Below are 25,912 nucleotides of genomic sequence, written 5' to 3'. Positions count from 1 at the left end.
ATAGTGAGTAATACTGATAAGGTGCAGAAGAGGAATATTAACCTGAAGGGGAGACAGAGGCAGGTCAGTTGTTTAGTGACCTGACGCCTGGGGGGGGAACGCTGTCCGCGAAATGGGTGGTGACACAAGGGCGTTTTTCACAAGGGCGTGAAGAGGCCATGAGGAGAGGTTTCGGTAGCTAAGGAACAGGGTGTTAGCAGGGCTGACAGGAGCAGGGGGACGCAGGCTGACAGGAGCAGGGGGACGCAGGCTGGCAGGAGCAGGGGGACGCAGGCTGGCAGGAGCAGGGGGACGCAGGCTGGCAGGAGGTAGTGCCGCTGATGCCGGCGTGGTGGCTGACACGGCCAGAGTCCTCTGCTTCTCTGCGGCCTCGCTGAGGGCGAGCTCGACGACGGGAAGACTGTCGCCGTGCCTCTGTCAGCAGCATCCTGGGCAAACGCAGTGGATTGCTGTCTCTCCCGGGTCACATTCGATGTTAATTAACGGACGGCAGTGACCTTTGCGGGAAACGGGGTGGGTGCCGTACCTAATCTCACACCCGCTGCGTTAGAGGGAGCATCATTATCAGATCAAGCCGAGAGTCGGTCTTCCTTTGATGGAGTGTTGATTTAGTAAAAGCAGAGTGATCGGAGCTCATTAAAAACACAATCCCAAGCACCCAGCACAGTCCCCCTATCCCACAACCCCCGCCCACCCACCCGCATGCTCTCCTCACATTAGCGAGAAGATCCCTGAAAGGTAAAGTGCGTAATTATGGAGCGATAATGACTCTTATTCATAGCCCGGGAAAGCAGTTATCGAAGTCTACGATTTGGCACAAAAACGGTGTGTGTAGGAGGGGATCTTGGATTCGGAGCTTCTGAAACATCTCAGTCATGTTCAGTACGAGCCCGGGTGTCTCCCTCATGGTTGGCTTCCCGCTAATATCATTATTATTTTATTTAATTTGTGTGATGTGTCAGGAACGACAGCATGCGCATGCTGACCAGATGGCGTCTAGCAATTGTGGTCGGGGATCCTATTTAACAGAGGGCCGGGAAATGGCTTTTAAATCCTCTGACGGTTCTCAGCTGGCAAACATTGCTGGGGGTTATGATAACGGACACACAGCTCTAACACCGCGTGACACCCATTGTCTGATGCTTATAGTGTAATTATACAGGTGCTTCCAATATTTTTCTAGCCTCTGGAGCTCCTACGAAGCTTTGTGCAGACCGACGAGGTCATGTTTAAGGGGTAACTGGCTCATTCATGAAACACCAGTTCCTTTATGATGCAGGTTTGTTTTTCTCACAACTTGTGTTAATGTCATAGCAATGGTGGGCCAGAGGTATGCTGCCGAAGGCGGCATGAAAGCTTTGGTGTGCCTTCTACGCATGGGTGTTTAGTAAGTCCGATTTATTACACCACCACCCCTCCCACCCATGTTGTATATCATGGACTGATCTGTATCTGTGGGTTGGTAGGACCCCAAATGCTTGTCGAAGGGGGGGGGGGGTTCCTTTATATGAAAGACATAAACCTGATTCATCTTACTCTTCTTCTTCAAATAAATTCAGTGGTTAATTAACCGAAATATCAATCATTCAGTTTTTGCTTCTTCATCTACACTTAAGGCACACCTAGCTAATTGTCGCTCTCCTGGATAATAACTCCGCGTCTGTAAGCTCCTGCACTCTCTGGCGGATCCTCCAGAAAGCCGTTCCCCGGCGCGATCAGAGAGGGGCGTGTACGTACATGACAGATTTGCTGCTCCAATTAGCAGGGCGCTCCACATAGAGGATACTCGGTTGATTTGCATAATCATCATGCCGTGCTCAGTACTAATGTAGTAAATGATATCCTTGTAAAACTAAATAAATAGGGCTTGTAAACAGTGTTCTGTCGCGTCACTTCGCCTGTACTTACCACACCTGAGATATGTACACAGTGTCTGCCTGCCTCTTCCTGAAGCAAAGGGCCTGAACCTGCACAGCACGTACGCTTGGGCTTTTTCCTGGGTTAGAAAACTGCCATTCCTCTGAAGTGTCCCCAGGTCGACTCCCAGCCCCATCTGTACTGCTATATGATTGGCTGGTGTGTGGCTCAGTGGGTTAGGAAGGTGATCAGAAGGTCACCAGTTTAAATCCCAGGGTCACCAGGATGAGGTCACCGTCGGGCCTCTGAGTAAGACCCTTAACCCCCAATTGTTCCAGCAACTGTCTGACTCTGTTTTCTCAAAAAAAATATACATTGCTAAATAAATAGAATGTGAATGCACTGCCAGAAGGTGACGTTCTGTGTCATATGAGCAGGGGCGAACCCAAAAACTCCGGGGCCCCTAAATCTGCCAGGGTATCCATGCCCCTTCTACACCCCTGCATATGAGACAGATCCCTGACGTGTCATTTTATTAGCATTTAGGGCTTATTTCTGCGTGCCATGCATGTTGTAAACCTGAGGCCATTTAACCTGCGACCCTTATTTGAAAATAGCACTACTGATCAAACTTTCACTTTACTTCACTTAAAACACCCATACAACATGCCCAGTCATGTTCTACTTTAAATCCTGACACAAGATGATAATCAAACACAAACCAATTTCTGAAAGTTTCACTTAGACAGATAAAGAAACTCACACTCACAGACACATTGATGTTGGATTTCTCTAGCCATTGAAAGCATTGTGGAGCATTGTGTGTTCTGTCCCGGGTCAGACATATGATTTTGAAAGCTCAGACCCTTGGGAAAAATCAATATAAAGCTTGTCTTGATTGGTTCAGTGACATGACATGTCACCAGCTTTTCCCATGCTGCCTCGTTTACCAGGCCTTGAAAACAGCAAATAAAATATTAGAAAGTGCCTTACTTGTCTTCAGTTGTAGTCTTTTCTGCTTAATTCCATTCCTGGCTTTATATCCTAAGTGTTAAAAGTCACCTTCCCCGTGGCGACAGTGACCAGCCCCATGAAGATCTTGTGTAGCATAGCTTCAAAATAAGGTGGGGTTTGCAATAGGTCATTGAACTGGCAGGATAGGTAGCCCCCATGTTACGAGGTGACTGGCCGGAAATCCTTGCCATTCAGGGAAACCTGTATGGATTGACCCATATGCAGGCTGATTTTGGTCACTAGGCCAAGAGCTACATGCTGAATGCTGTGAGTCATATGTATAGACAGTGTGCCTGTTCGTTTTTAAATATGCCTTTTCCACTGAAATATTGATGATAAAAGAGTTTAGTTGATTATGTTTTCCTCCAATGCCCAGCAATGAGGGATTGCCTGCTCTATTTGTGTGTGCCATTTTACCCACCAGTAGGGGGCGCTGTATCCTCCAGATGTTCTGTCATGTTAGTCACCACAGGGCCTAAGGTTGCTAAGTCAAGGTCTTCTGCATCATGGAGCTCTGGGAGCTGGAACTTTCTCTGTTTTCCCACAGTGGTGTTCACATAGTGGGTTTTCTGGAACTTTTCTGGTTGGGGTTACTGCCCCCATGTGAGTCTTACTTTTCCCGAGCTGGGGTGAGGTCCTCTTCCTTTAACAGTACTGTTTTTAAATGACCCAAGCTGGTAGATTACGAACTTTGAGAAGAATAAATGAAGCTTAGTTGGACAAAGATCTGGTTGGCTTCCCCATGTTTTACATATCAATTTAATTGGTTGGCCGTTTGCCACATTTTTGATAGAGGTCTGTGTCATATCGGCATGGTAACCACAGAGTGGCTCTTTCCACTAATTAGCAAGTGTGCTTCCAGGTTTACGTCAGCATGCCAGCTGTTAATCATAGTTTTATAAGTGCTGATGTTGATGAGTGTCACCTCTTGCCAGTTATCTTTGTGAGGGCTGTGTTGATTTGTCCCTCAGAAAGGACCCGCCCTCTCAGACCCATGATTGGCCAGTCTCAAGCATGTTTGTAGACTGGGAGTGATATGTTCATCTAAACTGCTTAATTAATCCAGAGTAATGGTGGAAAACCCATGTAATTCTGGGAGCTGAGCTTGTATTCAGACCCAAAACCTTCTGACGTAAACAGTGCCCCCCAGAGTCCATCCATCCATTCATCCATTGTCTGAAACCGCTCAATCCCAACTGGGGTTGTGGGGGGGACTGGAGCCTATCCCGGGAACAATGGGTGCAGCTGGGAACCAACCCTGGGCAGTCGCCAACACACTTTATCTATTAATCTATACATTTTATCTATTATTATTCCAGAAACTTCATAAACCACAATGTTGGAGGATGGATGGTGCTTGGATAAGGTGGGGCTGGTTCCCCCCCCCCCCACCCCCATTTTACTTATTGACCTCATACTATGCGTGATCCTGTTCCTGGCACTGAAACAGGCAATAGTCCTATAGGGTGGGGCCCAGTTCCCACGGTGCTCCCCAGACAGCAGTGCGACTCCCCTCCCGTCTGCTGTGTCTGCCGGCCAGAAGAATCCCAGCGCTGGGTAAATAGCGGGCAGGTGCACTATTGGCTGGAGTGACCAGCGACCTTGGATCTGGGCCCAGTTTGCTGGGGGCGGGGGGAGGTGGATGGTGGGATTGGGGGGGTTGATGGTTTGGACACACCTGCAAGCGGAATAGCTGCCGGGCCACAGGGGAGAGCGAGCGACTGACAGAGAAAGCGAGTGAGAGAACGAGTGGGATAGCTGTCGGGCCACAGGGGAGAACGAGCGACTGACAGAGAAAGCGAGTGAGAGAGTGAGAGAACGAGTGGGATAGCTGTCGGGCCACAGGGGAGAGCGAGCGACTGACAGAGAAAGCGAGTGAGAGAGTGAGAGATCGAGTGGGATAGCTGCAGGGGCACAGGGGAGAGCGAGCGACTGACAGAGAAAGCGAGTGAGAGAGTGAGAGAACGAGTGGGATAGCTGCAGGGGCACAGGGGAGAGCGAGCGACTGACAGAGAAAGCGAGTGAGAGAGTGAGAGAACGAGTGGGATAGCTGTCGGGCCACAGGGGAGAGCGAGCGACTGACAGAAAGCGAGTGAGAGAGTGAGAGAACGAGTGGGATAGCTGTCGGGCCACAGGGGAGAGCGAGCGACTGACAGAGAAAGCGAGTGAGAGAACGAGTTGGATAGCTGTCGGGCCACAGGGGAGAGCGAGCGACTGACAGAGAAAGCGAGTGAGAGAGTGAGAGATCGAGTGGGATAGCTGCAGGGGCACAGGGGAGAGCGAGCGACTGACAGAGAAAGCGAGTGAGAGAGTGAGAGAACGAGTGGGATAGCTGTCGGGCCACAGGGGAGAGCGAGCGACTGACAGAAAGCGAGTGAGAGAGTGAGAGAACGAGTGGGATAGCTGTCGGGCCACAGGGGAGAGCGAGCGACTGACAGAGAAAGCGAGTGAGAGAACGAGTTGGATAGCTGTCGGGCCACAGGGGAGAGCGAGCGACTGACAGAAAGCGAGTGAGAGAGTGAGAGAACGAGTGGGATAGCTGTCGGGCCACAGGGGAGAGCGAGCGACTGACAGAGAAAGCGAGTGAGAGAGTGAGAGATCGAGTGGGATAGCTGCAGGGGCACAGGGGAGAGCGAGCGACTGACAGAGAAAGCGAGTGAGAGAGTGAGAGAACGAGTGGGATAGCTGTCGGGCCACAGGGGAGAACGAGCGACTGACAGAGAAAGCGAGTGAGAGAGTGAGAGAACGAGTGGGATAGCTGTCGGGCCACAGGGGAGAGCGAGCGACTGACAGAGAAAGCGAGTGAGAGAGTGAGAGAACGAGTTGGATAGCTGTCGGGCCACAGGGGAGAGCGAGCGACTGACAGAGAAAGCGAGTGAGAGAGTGAGAGAACGAGTGGGATAGCTGTCGGGCCACAGGGGAGAGTGAGCGACTGACAGAAAGCGAGTGAGAGAGTGAGAGAATGCGTGGGATAGCTGTCGGGTCACAGAGGAGAGCGAGCGACTGACAGAGAAAGCGAGTGAGAGAGTGAGAGAACGAGTTGGATAGCTGTCGGGCCACAGGGGAGAGCGAGCGACTGACAGAGAAAGCGAGTGAGAGAGTGAGAGAACGAGTGGGATAGCTGTCGGGCCACAGAGGAGAGCGAGCACGAGCATGTATATGGATACAAACATGTGCATGTGTGTGTGTGTGTGTGTGCGTGTGTGTCTCTGCTGTTCCACGTTCCCCAGCTCTTCGTCTCCCTCTTTCTCTCCCTCTATCTCTACCTCAGTCGCCTTTTCTCAGCTCTCTGACTCCTTCTGTCATACAGAGAGTGGAGTGCAGGCAGAGAGCGGCTAATGGGACTCTCTTATGGAAGAGGCATGTGCGTCTCTCCATGTCAGCGCGTGTATGTGTGTGCGTGTGCGTGTCTGTGTGTGCGTGCTCTTGCTATGGGACCAGAAGAAGGTACGTTCTCGTTAGTTACATTGTATGTCTGTGTGTCACTGTCAGGTTCTCTCCTGCTCTGGAATATTGTTGCATTTGGTTACAGCTGATCTCTCTCTCTATGCGTTATTGTTTCGGTGGAGTGTGTGTGTGTGTGTGTGAGTGCCTGTCTGTCTGGGACTTGGCGGAGATGTTTGTATTAGTTACGGTGTGTGTCTGCATGTTACTGTCAGTGTCTCTCCTGCTTCAGAATCACACTGTGAATAGAGCTGCTCTCTCTTTCTCTCTCTTTGCGTTATTGGCTTGGTGGAGTGTGTCGAGCGGCGTCTGCGTGCCCATCTGCGTACGGATCCATGCTGCATGTATAAGGCTGCGAGTCAGAGCTGTCCGATTAAACTTACAGGAAGGCTGAGGATGCTCTTCTGCCTGAGCTCTGTCATAATGTTGGTATAATTTTGATCTCAACTTCAAAAGGCTCTTTGAGGCTGCATGAGTTTTTTTTTTTTTTTCCAAATTGATATAATTTATTTTTTATGTTTTTTCCTTCCAGCTGAATGCAGCCTAAAAAGAAATGATTGGCTTTCAGATCTGGGATGCCTGGTTATCGGTGGTTTGGTAGTTGCAAGGATCTAGGAAATGGGGGGTGGGGGGGGGGGGGGTGTCAGGCGGTTGAAGAAAAAAAACTGGAAAACAAACTGAGCATGACCGCAAGCTCAGAGGTCATGTGACACTCACATGGGTGGCAGGTATGGGTCTGTCTGCTTCGTCTTTTCACGGGTTTATCTTGCAGCTGGGAACGTGGGGGAGGGGGACAGATCAGGCCTTTATTTACTCACCAATAAGAGGCAGCATCAACGGTAGCCCCTGGAGTGAGGTCACCCGGAGGACACTCAGCGTGAATGAGATAGGAACGAGGACTTTCAGGGTCGCGCTGATGGGCCCCCCCTCTCCCACGTAAATGATTCTGCTCACCTGCAGATTAAAGCCCAGTAGCTCCCCGGGGCTGGAGCCAACAACCTGCTTCGTATCCATGTCATGAAATAGTTTAAAATATGATAATAGTCAGTCCCCTTTAATGACAGATTGGCCTCTAGGACCAAAATGTCAGATTAAAGGGATTAAGGCTTCTCATGGATTATCTATAGCCAGTAATTTTACCATATTTCTCCAAGATCAGGAGGATGATGGTTGATCACTTCTGTTGTATTGGGGGGGGGGGGCAGCCTCCATCCATCCATCCAGAGCCCAAGGCCACTCCTCTTGCTAATTATCAACAATCCCCATCACCAAATTTCTGGATATCTGGCTTTATCTGTCTTTCTGATCAATGTACCAGCTTTATTGCTGTTATACTTGGAGAGAACCCTAAGTGAGATGTCTCAATACAACCCCAATTCCTATTTGTATTAAGGTACAAAAGGTGGACTTGTGATTGAAATGAGCTCAAAACTTGAGGATTTCTGGTTAAAGTCCTTGAGATGTTCCTGCTGAGATAACATTGGGAAATATACCTACTGTAAGCTGACTCTCTCCTCGGTCCCATCTCATGGAAGGAAAATAGATAATGTTACTTCGATATGGTGCAGTGGCTCAAGTATTAAGGTACAACATCCGTTTCCCTCCTGATCCTCTGATATCCTACCCACAATTCCTGATCCAAGACCGTTACCCATTGCCAGCAGGGAGATGAATATTGATTGTAAATTTACAGCAGATAAACTTTCATGGATGAGGTGTTATGTCACCCGTCTGGCGGTGAGCGGTGGCTGCATCTGGCTTGGTCTGTTCGGGCCCGATGTTTTCCGCGGAGAGCCAGCGGGAATGATGACAGTTTCAGCTGGAGGATTCTGATTATCCTCCACTGTCTTCCAATGGGGAAAAAAATGAGGATAGCGACTGGTCATTTAAAAAAACATGCCCCCACCAGGCCAATGATAATCTCACCCTCATCTCAGCATTTGGTGGGGAGGCGGTTAAGGAACCCAGGTGAATCACTTAACCCAGACCGGCTCCTTTAAACCACATCAGAGCGTGTAAACCTGAGCGTGCAAAATGCCTGTGGTAAAGACGAAGATTTAACCAATTTGTAATTGTACAGTAATTACATTAATAGCAGAGAACTCATCACCTTGTAATGGATTTAAATCCAGGTTGTCTGTTAATGGCTCACATCTACATAAAGGCTTTTAACAGTGTTTTTCTTGCGTGGTTGTTAAATATTTTGACGTGTGCAGGATTTTCACACTTCCTGTGTCACCAGCGAGCGTCATAGTTGCTGTCAGTGGTAATTTAACAGCTGAGCGGACTCCAGAGGGGGAGGTTCTGGTTCTGGCTCAGGGCCGCCAGACAGAACGGATGCGTTCATGAGGATGAGGCTTGATCCAAATCGTTTCATAGTAAATGTACCACTTCTGTACCACTTCTGCTTGTCTGGCTAGCACAGATGCCCCTCACCCCTCTGTCTGATCCCTCCTCCCTTATTCTTCCCCACTGCTGATACTAACAGAGGATTATCTGGACTTGCAGTAATGCGACCTTATTATGGAGCTGGTTCGGTTAATGACTACTTTTTGCTAAACCACTAATGAGCTGTCATCCTCATGCTGGTACCCCACCCCTTTTGGGGGGGTTATGTTAGAGGTATTCTGACATATAACACTGCATAATTGAAGCATGTCCTTTATTTGCTCACTCCCTTATTTATTCAGTACCTTCTCGCCGCTCTTTTATATCGGGTCTAATGTAGAGCGGTGTCCCTCACGGGAGGTTGTCCCAGATTAGCCTTCTTTCCCAGAATGCCCTGTGCTGGCACTGACCGGGTGCTTTCTATAATCAAGCCATGGGTTAGGGTTAAGGTTAGGGTGCTGTTGAGGTCGCAAAATGGGTTGTGGTTACGGAAAATCCCAGGGTGCCAGGATTGGAGAACTCCCCCGCCCCCATCCTCCTATGCTTCTCCATCATCAGAGCCATGCCACAATCCTTCAGACAGGCTAGCTTGCTTCAACGAGAGATGCTGTAGGCTCCTGGCATTCACCTCTGATGAGGAGATCTGCTCACTGTGCTCGCTGTGTTCCTCCTTCTTCCAGAGACCACAGAAGAGGGCAGCGTGTTTAGAGGTTTTTGTTTTGGATTTATAACCATTTCTGGGCATAATGCATGCCACATGTATTCATCCTTCTTTCCATCCTAAAAGATAAAAACAGCCCCCTTTGTGGTGCAGAAGCCTTTGTCCAAAACTGCATAATGGTGAGGAGAGCAGGGTCTACCAGTGTACTGCAGGAGTAGTTGGGGTTAAAGGCCTTGCACAAGAGCCCACCAGCTATAAAAGACTACTCTGCTTGCCATGGAATCTGACCCTATAAACTCCTGGACACAGGTCCAGATCCCAGTAAGCTAGTTTTTAGACATTGGCTGTTTCCAGGTGCAATAATATCTCCATGTATTTTATTTTTCCCCTTCTGAACTTTTTGTACTGCCATGTTTTGGTTAATGTGAAAATCTGAAAATGCTCGACAAACTTTAAGCAGCCGCCTGCATTTGGAGAAGGTTCTGGAACTCTTAGAAGACTATCTCCGCCCTGAAATTAATGGAGACCAATGAAAAAACCTTAGTCTCACAGTGAAGTGCTTGTTCTCCCTAAAGGGTTTGGGTTTTTTTCCAGATAGATTCTTCTCTTCTTTGAATACACACACAGAAAACTAATGGCAGTTTACAGTAAGTGAAAGCAAGTGGTTGCATATATCTGCGGTCTTGATATTATAGTACTCCCACGTGAGATGGGTGTGAGTCACATGACCTATTCAGGCTCTGGGAGGGGGGGGGGGCTCAAAACTCTCTGGAAGGTCTTGTTTGTGTCGTTGATCTCTGTTTGAAGGTTTTGGGGGGACATTTTTAAAATCAAATTACAGTGGTGCCTGCGGTTCACAAATGCTGAGGTCTATGAACAATTTGGTTTGCGACCAAAAATTTTGTGAAAAAAATGCATTGGTTCATGTACAAAATTTGGTCGACGAACAGATCACTTTTTTTATATACACATATCCCTGTTGTGAAGGAACAGGGCATATGATCATTAATGTTAGCTAGTGAGTAGCATCAGAAGATTGTAGCTAGCTGGCTAGCAGAGCATGCTGCTTCAGCATCTCCCAGATGAGGAACACAGTGTGTATTTAATATTTGGTGTAGTGACTGTTTGTGGCCAACAGAGGGGCGCGAAAGCTCTGTTTGAGTTGTGGTAAATGCCTCTGCTGTGGCTGTATACTTCCCAGAGCCACTTCAGGAAGAACCTCCTAAATGCAGCAAGATCCTGTTGATGTTCGCCTGAATGCACAGACAGCAGCTACTCAGATAGGCAGCATCTCATAAAGACGTTCCGCCGTTTTCGGAGCTCTACGGAGGATGGGAAAGTGGTGCCGACGGGCTCCTCATTACTCTGTAACGAGTCCAGCGGGCCAGCTCCGGAGTCGCGCTAAAGCGATGTCGTGACACTCGCTGAGCTGGATGGGAAAGCCCAGTCTGCCTGTTTGTTTATTCATGATCCATATAAACAATGCAGAAAGCTTGCTGTTGAGGGGGAGTTCCGATACAGGGATGTCTTCACGGATGGTTATCGGCCTCTCGGATCTGGCAGGTGAGGCGCTCACCATCTGTGGGGGTAAGAGGGTCACACAGACAGTGGGGGTGCGCTCAGCGTGCGGTGAGCATTTGATGATCCGGTACATCTCAGTCCGGGAGACTCCGGGGCAGGTCATGCATGCCTGATGGTGTCATTCTCTGAAACCTCACTCTCAAAGCCTCTTGAGCAAGGCCCAAACTCTCTGCAATGCGCCAGGGGTGCATGAAAAATGGATGACCCAGTGCTTGGACTCAGGACCGAATCTGAATTTTGGTGATGGTGGTGGTCGTGGTGGTGGTGTGGTGGGGGGGGGACTCCGTGCTGGAAGATTTTGCCAATTTTGGGAGCCGCCTTGATACCTTCTCTGATAGGGCCCTCTTATACCGAATGGCCGCAGCTAGGCAGTATCTGTTTAGTTTGCCTATGCCTAGATCCAGGGCCTGCACTTGGACCCCAAGCTCCGCTCTCACCTGGATATGTCACATGTTGGGATATGTGATACGTTGGGATATGTGATACGTTGGGATATGTCGCATGTTGGGATATGTGATACGTTGGGATATGTCACATGTTGGGATATGTGATACGTTGGGATATGTCACATGTTGGGATATGTGATATGTTGGGATATCTCAAATGTTGGGATATGTGATACGTTGGGATATGTCACATGTTGGGATATGTGATACGTTGCGATATGTCACATGTTGGGATATGTGATGCATTTTGATATGTCACATGTTGGGATACGTCACATGTTGGGATATGTGATACGTTGGGATATGTCACATGTTGGGATATGTGATACGTTGGCATATGTCACATGTTGGGATATGTGATACGTTGGGATATGTCACATGTTGGGATATGTGATATGTTGGGATATCTCACATGTTGGGATATGTGATACGTTGGGATATGTCACATGTTGGGATATGTGATACGTTGCGATATGTCACATGTTGGGATATGTGATGCATTTTGATATGTCACATGTTGGGATACGTCACATGTTGGGATATGTGATACGTTGGGATATGTCACATGTTGGGATATGTGATACGTTGGGATATGTCACATGTTGGGATATGTGATACGTTGGGATATGTCACATGTTGGGATATGTGATATGTTGGGATATCTCACATGTTGGGATATGTGATACGTTGGGATATGTCACATGTTGGGATATGTGATACGTTGCGATATGTCACATGTTGGGATATGTGATGCATTTTGATATGTCACATGTTGGGATATGTGATACGTTGGGATATGTCACATGTTGGGATACTGTATGTGATACGTTGGGATATGTCACATGTTGGGATATGTGACGCGTTGGGGTATGTCACATGTTGGGATATGTGATACGTTGGGATATGTCACATGTTTGTATATGTGATACATTGGGATATGTCACATGTTTGGATATGTGATATGTTGGGATATGTCACATGTTGGGATATGTGATATGTTGGGATATGTCACATGTTGGGATATGTGATACGTTGCAATATGTCACATGTTGGGATATGTGATACGTTGGGATATGTCACATGTTGGGATATGTGATACGTTGGGATATGTCACATGTTGGGATATGTGATACGTTGGGATATGGGAAATAGCGATTCCAGTTTGCGTCCGAGTCAGGCGGAGAGCCATATCTTTCCTGTTATCTGCTCTCCTCCTCGGGAGAACAGAAGGGTGATGTGTTACTGGGCTCGTAAGTAGTGAGTCAGATCAGGTAATTAATCCGCTTTGGTTTTATTTATGTTTCTTGAGCCTCTTTGATGAAAAGCTGAAATGGCAAAACCAGCAAGCAGATGATGTTCAGGGTTCATTCTCTGTTTTATTGTCTTGTTGCTGAAAACAGGACAGAACCAGTATCAGCCAACTGTAGTTTGACACACTATGGGTATTATGACCGCATGCTGTGAAGTATACTTTGGATGAGAGTGTAGACTGCAGTTTCATGACTTTTTCCCTAGGAGGCGCTGTGGAGTTTCATCCAAATTAGTATTGTGTGTGAGTATATGTGCTTCTGTATTCTAACCAATGAATCTGAATCATTAACAATGTTCATTTTCCTGCAAATTTTGTGTGAATAAATCTATGTTAGTGAAACACTACCAGTTTTCCTGACTGCTGTCAATTCAGTCACCTGCACATTGACCGTGATTAATGAATTAATCTGCTGCCCGCTGTAAGAGGCCGCCATTTTGAAAATGTGATGTCTGTAACCTTTTCGCTGATGTATACACCTAATTTATGCTGTAGGCCAAATAAATCTTTACGAAATAATTGCCAGACGCACCTCATTTGTTTTCTGTGTGCACTCTTTTAGGTACAGCTTCCCAATGTGCCTACTTACGTTTCTGCATGTTAGCTGAAGTAGAAAGGGGGTGGCTTTAAGCGTGTCACTTTCTGTGGCCTGGATTGTCTCTCTCCCTCTCATTTTACTGTTTATTTCCCTTTCTGGGAATTGCAACAATGTTTAATTGCGTTAAAGGCCAGTTCTTTATTGACTATAAAGTCTAAGGGCTGTTGGAATGATAAGCCCCGTTGAAAAGACTTCTCTGCTACTTCTCTTTAAAGCATTAATTATAAAAGGAACATTTCATTATCTTTGAAGAAACGCCACACATTTTATGTATTTAACACGTCAAGAATATATTCTTGGATTTAAACAAATTACTTCTGACCCGAAGTGACTGGGTTTTTAGCCAGTATTCGAGCTGGATAAAAGTCCAGGAAATACTGAGGCCAAGCTCTATTCCCTAAGGTCCAACAGCATTTCCCAGCAGGGATCATGTTAGCAGTCCAACAGCATATTCTAGGGAGGAATCAGGTTAAAAATCTAACATTGTGTCACTGGTAGGGATCAGGTTAACAATCTAACAGTGTGTCACTGGTAGGGATCATGTTAACAGTCCACCTGCATGTCCCGGCAGGGATCAGGTTAACAGCCCATTAGCACAGGTACATAGCACAGGTACATGGCACAGGTACATGCAGGACTGGAGTATGAGTGTTAAGTGCCCCTGGGCAACCGCGTATATGATGTCATATCAGAAAGAATCAGAGTTGATTAGTGGATCATGGAATTCAGATTCAGACCTTACACAACTTTTTCATTGACGGCCATTTTCAAAAAAAGTCATTTGTCAATGGGACTGTGAGGGGCTTATGGGGGCTGCTCTGTTTGGTTCCCCCCCCCCCCCCCCCAAGCACATACCCACACTGTTAATCCAGGCCAGGGTTGATGGCTGGCATCCTTGGCTATGTCTTCCCTCTTGGGTGACTCTCGGATCTTGGATGTTTGGGATCCTGTTCACACAGCTGGATTTTCCTGGGGGGGGGGCTACAGACCTCCTGTGTGAGCTGGAGGGCGGGCTGATGGAGAGACAATTAGATGGGGGCCGGGACAGATTCGGCATTTGAAGATTTTGGGTTTGGGAGATTCAGGATTTGGGAGGTTTGGGATTTGGGAGATTCGGGATTTGGCAGGTTTGGGATTTGGAAGATTCTGGATTTAGGAGGTTTGGGATTTGCGAATGTTGCTCCTGCCTTGTAGAGTGTTTCAGGTTCTAGTGGTTTGGTTTTGGCCTGGCACAGCCGCACTGTCATCTTAATGTTTCTGTCTCGCTGGCAGCCCATCGCTGACCCCCCTGGTTTGGGTGGGCCCTGACGGGGGCTCCCTCCACCTGCCGGAGTGCTGTTTGACTTCAGAAATGGGATTCAGGAATCTGTTTGCCCGGCCTTGTTTTCCTTGGGATATTCGGGCCGTTGTGTTGGCGTGTTTTTAAAATATAATGCACAGATCATTTGCATTTTCATTCTCTCTGTTTTTTTTCTTCTTCCTTGTAGATCTGGAGAGGTTACACCCTGCACCCAGCACTGAAGGCCTGAGGTTGACGTCCATCTTGCTCGCTTGGCGTATTCTGCCGACGCCCGCCCACCCATGGCGTAAATGAAGGCCACCCAGTTCCCCGAACACTCGGCTAAAACCATGGGCCTTAATGGAACTCTCCGGAAAGGCTGGCCGCTGATTTGGATCTAGCTATACCTGCCCCCTCCCCAAACCCCCCATTCTCGCCATGAGGATCAGCCCCACCTCCTGCCTCTGCCCCTTCCTGGTCTGCCTCTGCTTTGTCCTCCATTGCTATGGCGATGGCCACCACGGCACAGCCGAGATACCCTCCCGTAACCAGACGAGGCACGCTGAGGCGGAAAGCGAGGTACACCACCGGCCCAAGCGTGGCTGGATCTGGAATCAGTTCTTTGTTTTAGAAGAACACATTGGACCAGACGCCCAATACGTGGGGAAGGTGGGTGTGTCCGCAACCTCATTGGCTCGACATTCTTAAGCTTTTTATTTGCACTATTTCATCGTGGTTTCACACACAAGTGCTTCACTCGTGTACTTCACCCGGTGTCAAGTGATGAGACGCAGAGAGATTTAATTTGATTTGACTGCCACCTTAACCAGGTCTGAACCTTAAACAGGGTCAAATCCACATCCTAAAACAGTTTCCTTTCATTATTTACTGCATGAGGGAATCGTAATGGTCTAACAAGTGTGAACTTTGCCCTGGGGGCACACAGAGTGAAAGTAGCGTAAAATTTGCACAAAAATCCTAGTTTCGCTCCATCTATGATTAATGACAGCTGGCAGTTCATTTATAATTATATTTAAGGCCAGAGTTAAGATTATGTTTACTGCTATGCACAAAAGAAGTTGTTCTATTAATCAATGTATGGCAATAATGGATGAGTCATACACCACAGGCATCTTGGGTAATGAAGTGTGCATCCAATAACACGCCTTAGGCAGAATGAGTGGTGAAGGTATGTTTTTTTCAGAAGAAAGTCTCAAACAAACAGGCCTAATCCCCTGTCGTATGACTTCTATCTGATTTTATTCCTCTTCTTATGAATACTTTTCTTTCTTATGCTGACATTCCCTTAAGATTATCCCAGAATCCTACAAAGCTTCTTTTCATTTGTTAGTTACTTTATTCTCCCCTCCAAAAGCTGGCAAATCGCGTTTCAAGTACCATTCTGACACTTGAAGCACTCTATGGTAAACGGAATCTGATTGGTGGATGCATTGGCAGTGGACTCCACCTTCGTGGCTTGCATGGTGGTTTTTCCGTTTTCCTCCCCCAGATCCTCTGTTCTCCCCAAACTGACGATTTGTGTCACTCAGGCTCATTCCTTGCTGTTTTCTCGCTGTGAGGCGTTACAGTCACGCGTGTGCTCATGTCACAAAGAGAAAGCTTCCTTGTCCAGCTCGTGGTGAGCAAATTATTTCCAGAATGACACACGTGAGACTCTGTGGGAGGACGGTGACATCAGTTAGGAGAGCGGGGGAGTGACGGGTCCTCACGGTGGGAGGCAGACATGGCGATGCCGTTTCCAGCATTGCGCAGCCGAGGTTACGTCGAAAAGGCGGCGCGGACTAATTTTTGCTGTTGCGATGCGGATTAGACTGCAACAGAGACTTGATGTTAGCGGGCACAGTTTGTTGGGAGCCTTCTAGAAGGTTTTGGAAGTTTCAGAGTGAAATAGACTCATCGTACTTACACCAGGGCTTGGAGACCTCCAAGAGCACACACTAGCAGAGACCATGAACCTTGTACTTGTGCCTGAAAATGGACAGTAAGCTAGCATGAAGTGTACAGCTTTGACATATGGAGTGTATTCAGGGGCGGGGCCACAGGGGCCCTGGCATTTGACATTATGGTTCACGTGGACCTAGAACTCCTTCCCTCCGTCTTGGAGGTCTGGATTAGTTGGGGGAGTGGGATCTCAGATGGCCTGATCGGTGTTGATTGGAGCTGTAAGACTCTTGACTCCAGCTAACGTCTCGAGACAGACGATCTAAGAGCCGGGAGGAGGGGGGAATCTCGCCGCTCTGAAGTGGTAATGACCTTCCTCAAATATTTATGTGGCTTAGTGCGATGTAGAGTTGGACAGACTGTGGTGTGTTACCGGAGCACTGTGGGGGAATCTACTTTAAATGTATGATTATTGACCTCTGTCTCGTAGCCTTAAGCCCTTTGGTCAGTGGTTTATGTTCCCAGCAGCTGTGACTGTGATACGCCACACTTCCTGTATTTCTGTTACAGGGCAAACATGTAACTTCCTGTTTGAGTCTGTGCTGAGCTGTTCAGAGCCTGGAGACTGGGGCAGGCAGTGTGAAGAAGGGCTCGTGTGAGGTTCTTATAACCATGAACAGATGCGGTCATAAGCACTTATTAAGCGTTTGGTTTAGGCCATTCCTGAAAGCTTGCCATATATAAAATGAAAAGCGTGTCTTCTTAATAATTTGATGCTTAATGAGAAGCATATGGATTTGTGTAAAGGGAAGGCAGGGAATGGTCGGGAGAACATTCCCGAGGCAATGCAGCAACGTTCCCTGATGCCCTTCTGGGAATATGACCACGGTGACTTATTGCCAGAAGCAGGTGGGGGAGTGTATATGCTGATTAGACCAGATAACACCTGGTAAAGAGCTTCGCGAAGATGCTGATGGGGCGGGTCGTCATGGCAACGGTGTTACCGCTTTCTCTCCCGGACTACGGTGGTATGGGCCGGTCGCTTCATTAACCGGGCTGTAACGTTTTGATAAATTTGGGGAGGGGGATCAGGGCTATTTTGAGGAGTTCATATATAACTATACACCTCCTTGGCAAGGTGTTCAGCTGTTAGGGAACTGTGTCTTCATCATATGGTCTGAACTGAAACAAGTGTGACAACTCCTCTGGAAAAAGCTGGGGATTATGACAGCGTTCCAGTTCTCGTTCTCTCTCTCTCTCTCCCTCTCTCATTGACTAACTGCCTTTTCGTGAAACAATACTATCATGGTAGCATCCTCTTATCCTTAAGCCCTCAACAACAGAAGGGCTCAATGTGCAATGAGGCAATTAGGCCTGCCTAAACGACCTTTTATGAATATGCGAAGTACTGTGAAAATATCTTTGTGTATATATAAAGAGAGATAATATTCGCCGGCTAAGCAAGAGCCGATAGCAATTAAAGTCTGAGATATAGAAGTCTGGTTCTCGGAGTAGTAAATTTAATCTCTGCAAACTTCAGCAGTGCGTCGAGAAGCCTGCGGGTATCTTTGCTGATACTAAAGGTGCATTTTGCAATGTGAAACCAGAAAGTTGAAGAATGTTTGATGAACTAGAACTGGCAGCTGAGACTCGATGAGGGAATGTGTCGAGCAAACAGAAAGCTGTGAGCCGTAATTATATTCCTGCTTATCCGTCTATAGTGCTGCTGCATTTCTAGTTTTACAGTTTATAACTGTATTCGATGTTCACTTATGGGGTCTGAAACACACAACCAGCAAGTCTGATGAAAACAAAGGACTGGGAGATTGGAAACATTTACCTTTTCTTGTCAAATACATTTCTTTATCACTCGTTTAAAAATCTGTGTGTGAGTATATGCTCAGGTGTGCAGACCTTATCTGTCCCACATTCTGGTGGTGTCCGTGTTAATGGGGACATTCGACGGATACGTAGCGTGATTAGCAGTAAGGCTGTGGTCTCCGCGCACTTTAAGGCGACCTGCATCAGTGATGTGCAGCTGTGGGGTCCAGCTAGCGCTTACTGAATGTGTGAGATTTGGTAATGCATTTGGAACAAGGCTAAGCTAACAGCTGAAGGCAAATCTAACACCAATCGGCTATACTAATACTAAAAGACTAAGCTTACGCCAAATTAGCTCCTATGTCATGAAAGACTCTTTCCTTGCTGATTTCCATAACCCCCCCATTTCTCCTGAAGATGCTGCTGAGGGTGTGTTCCAGAGGTGCCCCCTTTGGAAAGGGAGGATTTCATGGGAGGGTTTCCAGGTGCCTGTAATCGCTTATCCCACAGTCAGGCTAATCCGCAGTGGCACGGACATCGCTCAGCTCATGCGGGGAAGTGACAGGGGCTCCGGGAGCAGAGCGAAAAGCTGAATATCGTTGCAGACCTCGTTGAGATGTAGCCCATGGGCCGGTGTGGAACATTCCGGTCCCGGTGGGAGGCTTGAAAGCTGGCCTGTCAATCAGCAGTCCAGATGATTATGTGATGGACAAGGACTATTTATAGAGTGACATTTGATTTTTCAGGAGGGGGAGGAGAAACAGCCTGGAATGTGAATAAAGCATGTTGTTTTCCTTCAGTTTACCTCAATGCTTTTGTCCATTGGGGACATTTACAGGGGCGGAGCCTCAGGGGAACCAGACCAAGCTGAAAACTGATTGGCCACGCAGTGCTCTTCCCCTGTCAGTCACTCATTCAAAACATATTATTTGCTAATGGTAAGTTTGGCCTCTCTGTATATATTATGACCCTTCTTATGCCCCCCACCTTACAAAAAATCTCAGAATCACCCCCATTCCCTGTCATTAGCCAAAACTTTCAGCCACTGAGGCAAGAAGATGACGTTCAACAGTCGATCTGTCAAGCTTTCCAGAATGCTAGTTCTTCACGATGACTAACACTGACGTCTGATGCAGCTCGTCTGCCTTCATGCTGACTTGTGTGCTTGTTGTAGCCTCTGTATTCATTAGCGACACGCCGCTTGGGGTTTACTTTTTGTTTAAGATCAGCAAGTTCGATCATATTTCAAGTCGGCCGCTTATGTTTGATGGATTAACAGAAAAAGCGGCCAACCAGGAACCTACTGAATAACTCTTGACAGATCAAGGTTTAAAATATCCTGACAGCGTGCTCTTTTTTTCGTAATCTTTCAGGCACTGGCTTCATTTGCGGCAGAAAATGTCTGCCTTTTTAAAAAGGTGCTAAAATGTTTTATTCATAATGCTAAAAATGGATTTGGCCCTGACAGAATAAGGCACTCGCATTACATCCAGCAGTGCAACATCACGGGGAGAAAAAAGTTATCACAAAAGGCCTTTTGGTCTCTCCCTGTATGAATGCTGCGTGCCTATTTCGCCCCCGAGAGTTAATTTAGCGGTTTGAGGCGAGATTTTGCACGAGCTCCTTGTTTGTTGAGACGTAAAAGCTTTTCTCTGTGGAAAAAAAAGAAAAAGGGATAATAAGAGGAAAACAGAAAACCTCCACAGGAGAAGTATGAGCTTTAATGTGCTTTTATCAGCCTGGATAATCTTTGTGTGTGGAGATTTCGGCTGAGCTACAGGAGAGAGTGGGGTTTTTTGTTTTTCCTTCTAGTAAGTTCTTAAGCAGGAAATGGTTTGGTTAGCTGCAGAGGGGACTGGTTGATCTCTGCAGCTCAGACAGCGGTGCGGGTTCGAGCTGTCTTTGCTGGCAGTCATGATAGAGTCCGCCGGTCCAGGCACCACCAGGCGCCATGCCAGCCACTTCGGCTACCGTCTCAAGCTAGGAGTGATGTCGTCATGGCAACTAATTCTGACACCCGGCAGTAAGATAATTGGGTGACGTTATTTAGTACGGTGCCCTCAGGGAAGTGGCCGGCAATGGGCAGGCATATCTAGTCTCTTCTGAGAAGGACTTTGGTGAAGAGTCCAGCTCTGCCCCACCTCCCCACCTATTCTCCATTCCACAGCCAAGACTATAGCTAGTTCTGCTTTCTGATGAAATTGAGGAAGAAGCTTAATCAGGTCTCATACACACACAGGGAGCATCCGTGAAAGGGTATCACTGCAGTGTGGTTGTGTTTATGGGCATGGGGATATGGCGTATGTACAGCGAAAAGCTTCTGACTTAATGGCCAGTCACACTTTGCTGCTTCACAAGAATCCCAGAAGAACATCATCATTCCAATGTCATCATCTATGAGTTTTCAGAAGGGCTGTGATGGCTTGTGTTAAATCAGTCTCATATGAACTTGTGTCCAAACCTTTTTAGTTCCAGTGCCGTCTTCTCAAGAATTACACTCAGCAGAAGAATTTCTTGCTCCATGGTGGGGAAAAATACAGCTTCTACCCACGATTCTTCACCCGCTATAAGCCAGCAGAAGCTAATAGGAAACATGATGGTGGGCGGTCCTTGGCATCAGCCCACCCACTCTGCCTTCCGCACAGTCCTCATGTTTTATTCACACTCTTCCAGCAGCATTGTGATTTACCGCGTGCCAGACCCACGGGATGCTGGGATATCCCGCAGTAACGTGCATTGTCGGGAAAAGAATTCTGTACGTACCTTAACAAAGAATCAAGGCTCTGCCAGAGCTTGGTTTTGCTTTAGCATAGTATCTTTTTGCTATGTGTGGGGTAGAGGAGGCAGCGAGTTGTAGTGGTGCATGCTGGGAAGATGAGCTCAGGCAGGAAGCCCCCTGAAGTGGATTTAGGGGCGATTACATTGTTTTTACCTCCGTATTGGAGCTGATGAGTGCTCGGTGACCGTCTGGAATTGCTGATGTGTTCTTACCCTGTTCTAGAAAAATACCTCCCTCCCTCAAGCGCTGGTCCCAGCATCCAGACAGTCAACGGAAACCCCTGTCAGCACAGCCCTATTAGTTAGCGACTTCTAGAAGGGCCGTGATATAACCTCCTGCGTCTTGCTGGCTAAACAGCTAATGCCATATCCGGCGGTAAAGTGGAATAATGACATCTGAAAGGTGTTCGTTTGGTGCTGGAGAGTCGGTCTCTGTTCACATTCCGAACCCTTAACCAGACAAATGGCCGATGAGAGAGACAAGCGGCCTGTTTCCTGACAAGCCAAACGTTATAAGTACTAGCTTTTTTCATTTCTGACATCACTGGACCTCTGATATTGAAAGGAAGCAAACGTTTATTAAACTGAGCACTGGTCACACGCCAGTACACTGTATGTATGTGTGTGTATAAACAGTTTACATATCGCTAGACAAAGAGGCAGATTGCGACTCAACTTACATTCATGAAAAAAACATGTTGTGTTCCTGTAGTATGGCCGCGCCTACCTGGGTAACAAGCATCTAATCTACTAATCTGCTGCAATTTGGGTGTCACTCATTAAATATGTCGCTACATGTGTTATGTCAGGTTATCCATGTGAAATCAGCACACCCTGGTCGTAGGTCTCAGTTGTCCTGAGTGTAGGTGCAGATTACAGTTCCTCTGTAGGCTGGCATGACCTGACACTGTTGTGGAAAGGATAAGGATGCTGCCCCCCCCAAACAAGCATGAGGCCAGTTACTTATGCAAAAAAGTGATGTGTCTAGACATAGACCTTTAGAATTTCTTGCCCTGACAGGCCAACAGATCGGTCAGATTAAATCTCGCAGACGCCCCATAGTGGTACACGTTTAATAAATCGGAGTGTGTAGCAGGAAGTAACCCCCTCCCTGCCACTTTTCTGGTCTGGGGGGGGCGTCATGTTCAATTTGAGGTAGTCTGTGTCTCTCCAGCTTCTAATCCAGCCCCATTCTCGAGCGTAATTTGCCCAATTAGTGGCTAATTGTCTTTCCTTTTTCTGCTGATGGAATCCCCGCAGAAAGCAGCGGCGGTTCCCTCGGCGCGGCAGCGACGCGACAGACTCCGTCACTTAACAGAAACAATGACTGAGCTAATGGAGTGATAACGAGACGAGATGGCGAGTCGGCGAGCTTCCGGAAAACGGGCACCGATGCCCGGCTCCAGCCGCTTCTCCTGGCACCATCTGCTGAGGGAAGGAGGCTGGAGTGCCTCTCCGCTTCTTTGCATCGCCGTATCTGCTCGCTTTTGGCATTATTGTTCAGGGTGGAGTTAATCCATAGCTTGAAGACATTAATGAATAGACAAAGATAAGTAATTGTGATTTGTGCAGATGTGGACAGTGACAAAGATCAGTCCATCAATCCATCATCCATCCATCCATCCATCCATCCATCATCTATCCATCCATCATCTATTTATCATCCATCCATCCATGATCTTGCCTATGACAGATATATTGAAAGATAATGGAAGGACCCACAGATAGATAGATAGATAGATAGATAGATAGATAGATAGATAGATGTAGCATGAACACGCTCCATATTCATGAGCGACGGAATCAGAGGCCTAGGCGCTGGGAATCCGAGTGCTTACGTCACATCAACTTCCTTGGTGGAACATCCTTTGCACTCCTCCAGTTTGTTTGAACTCTGGGCTCATGCTCTCCCTCCCAGCCAAACCTCCCGATTGTCTCAGCCTGGATGAGTTCTCCATAACAAACGAGGAACCCGACGCCACCCACAAGCACTTCGGTGGGTGAAATACATTGAGCTGTCTCACCTCCTGTGGAGTCAGCGCCCCGCTAATGCTCACGAACGCCAAGCGGGGGCCCCCCGCAAACACCCGCCCTCCACATCCTGCGGCAGCTACATCTGAAAAAGCCCCTAAAATAAAATCAGAGGTGCTTCATGCTCTCCTGTAGCTCCACATCTGAGGAGCTGCTCTTTCTGTGGACATGTTCCGGAGGCTGGAGGATGTCGGCGTGTCACAGCGACAGGAGAGCGACGAGACAAGAACTGTGTTTCCGCAAAAAAAAAAAAGAAATTAGAGTAAGGTATACTCCGTTACACCTCATACTTGCAAACAAAATTCTGCGGCAAACTGGATGCCAAGTAGGATGAAATGGTGAAAAGAATCACAAGAGGCAGCATAGCAGAGCAAGGCGGTTCCAGGTGTGACCAGAGGAGGCGCTGTGGAGCTGAGGACGTCGCTTGGGTGAAGTCGACAGAGTCATCAGGGAGCCCAGTCCAGTGATGGATGCTTGATTGGGCGTGAAGGCCTGCTCTTATTTGCCTTTCCATCTAAAGCCGGTGTTTCACGGATACTGTATCCATTCTAGCGCCTTTTAATTGCCGTGGTTAAGCCCTTGTCTGAAGTAGACAATGGCTGCAGGCTCTGGTGAGCAGCTGACAGGGGGGGGGGGAGCTGGCTCATTCCAGCCAAATCCAGGCTTGCCAAGCATGAATGGTTAAGGAGAAAGTCTTCCTCTGTCCAGTAAGCAGACTGACTGTGCTCACCATGGATGGCTGTATTCCAATTTGTTGCAGTTATGGCGGAAATTATTGGCACCCCTGGAATTTTTCCAGAAAATGCACCATTTCTCCCAGAAAATTGTTACAATTGCAAGTTTTTTGGTATACACATGTTTATTTCCTTTATGTGCATTGGAACAACACAAAAAAACTGACAAAAAAAGCCAAATTTTACTAAATTTCAGACAAAACTCAAAAACTGGGCCGGACAAAATTATTGGCACGCTCAACTTAATATTTATTTGCACGCCCTTTTAAAAAAATTACTGAAATCAATCACTTCCTATAACCATCACCGAACTTGTTACACCTCTCAAGTGGAATTTTTTACCACTCTTCTTTTGCAAACTGGTCAAACTGCAAAAAGGTCTCTCAGATTTGAAGGGTACCTTCTCCCAACAGCAATTTTGAGATCTCTCCACAAGAGTTCAATCGGATTTAGATCCGGACTCATTGCCGGCCACTTCAGAACTCTCCAGCGCTTTGTCTTAAACCATTTCTGGGTGCTTTTAGAGGCATGTTTTGGGGTCATTGTCCTGCTGGAACACCCATGACCTCTGACACAGACCCAGCTTACTGACACTGGGCCCTACATTGTGCCCCAAAATCTTTTGGTAGTCTTCAGATTTCATGATACCTTGCACACAGTCAAGGCACCCAGTGCCAGAGGCAGCAAAACATCCCCAAAACATCTTTGAACCTTCACCATGTTTGACTGTAGGTACCGTGTTCCATTCTTCGTAGGCCTCATTCCATGTTCTGTAAACAGTAGAATGATGAGCTTTACCAAAAAGCTCTACCTTGGTCTCATCTGTCCACAAGATGTTCTCTCAGAAGGATTTTGGCTTCCTCAAGTACCTTTTGGCAAACTCCAGTTTAGCTTTTTTATGTTTCTGTGTCAGCAGTGGGGTCTTCCTGGGTCTCCTGCCATAGCGTTTCATTTCGTTCAGATGTTGACGAATAGATAGAGCTGACACTTGCACCCTGAGTCTGCCGAACAGCTTGAATTTGTTTAGAAGTTGATTGGGGCTGTTTATCCACCATTCGGACTATCCTTCATTACAGTCGTTTTTCTCTTCCATCCACATCCAGGGACATTAGCTATAGTGCCATGTGTTGTAAACTTCTTGATTATGTTGCGCACAGTGGACAAAACAACATGAAGATCTCTGGAAATGGACTTGTAGCCTTGAGATTGTTGATATTTTTCCACAATTTTTGTTCTCAAGTCCTCAGACAATTCTCTGCTCTTCTTTCTGTTCTCCATGCTTAGTGTGGCACACACAAACACACAACAGAAAGGTTGAGACAACTTTTCTCCATTTTAACTGGCTTCAGGTGTGATTGCTATACTGTCAGCACCTGTTTCTTGCCACAGGTGAGTTCAAACTAGCATCATATGCTTGAAATAAACCGATTTACCCACAATTTTGAATAGGTTTCAATCATTTTGTCCTGCCCATTTTTGGAGTTCTGTGTGATATGATGTCAAATTTGACTTTTTTGTGTTGATCCTGTGCACTAAGAAACAAATATGTGTATACCAAAACATTTGTAATTGCAACAATATTTTGGGAGAAATGGTGCATTTTCTGGAAAAATTCCAGGGGTGCCGATAATTTTGCATCCCCCCTTCCTGGATTGAGCAGCGTGGTAAGGTGTCTTTCCTCTTAAAGCCAGAGAATCATTGCTGTATTGTCATTTAATCAGTGTTGATATAATTTAATCTGACCACCCCCCCTAACATGACAGATGATTGTTTCATTGGAAAACACTCCCCCCCTCTCAATCAAGATTTATGCTTTAACTCAAGTCCATAGCCAAGACTTTGTTCTGGAACCAGGAACTTCTGTCGCATTCCCACCACAGCAATTCGGCACAATTGTAGTTCCGCTGAGGTAGTTACAGAACCTGACTGTAGTCGCTACTCTGGACTAGCTACTTAGAGTCGAGGCTTACAGCGATAAATTGATTGGTCAAGCTGATTGGTTATAACTCAGAAGTTATATGGAAATTTTAGGAAAAGAGCTAAAGGGGGCAAAAAATGAGCAGTTGGAA

At 47.2% G+C, this 25,912-nt stretch overlaps 1 protein-coding gene across 1 annotated transcript in view; it reads left to right on the top strand.

The window, feature by feature from the left end:
* The window catches only part of LOC111838742 (cadherin-18-like), a 154,718-nt gene that overhangs the window by 75,439 nt on the left and 53,367 nt on the right, over window positions 1–25,912 (top strand). Inside the window, exon 2 of the mRNA XM_072710476.1 lies at window positions 14,786–15,246. Within this exon, the coding sequence (XP_072566577.1) occupies window positions 15,016–15,246 (231 nt within the window). The 5' untranslated portion in view covers window positions 14,786–15,015. The remainder of the gene's footprint in view (window positions 1–14,785; window positions 15,247–25,912) is intronic.

Source organism: Paramormyrops kingsleyae, chromosome 4, assembly GCF_048594095.1.
Source record: "Paramormyrops kingsleyae isolate MSU_618 chromosome 4, PKINGS_0.4, whole genome shotgun sequence".
NCBI classification, from domain to species: Eukaryota; Metazoa; Chordata; class Actinopteri; order Osteoglossiformes; family Mormyridae; genus Paramormyrops; species Paramormyrops kingsleyae.
Note: the sequence above shows the minus strand (reverse complement) of the source record. Positions and strands in the feature narration are given on the sequence as shown.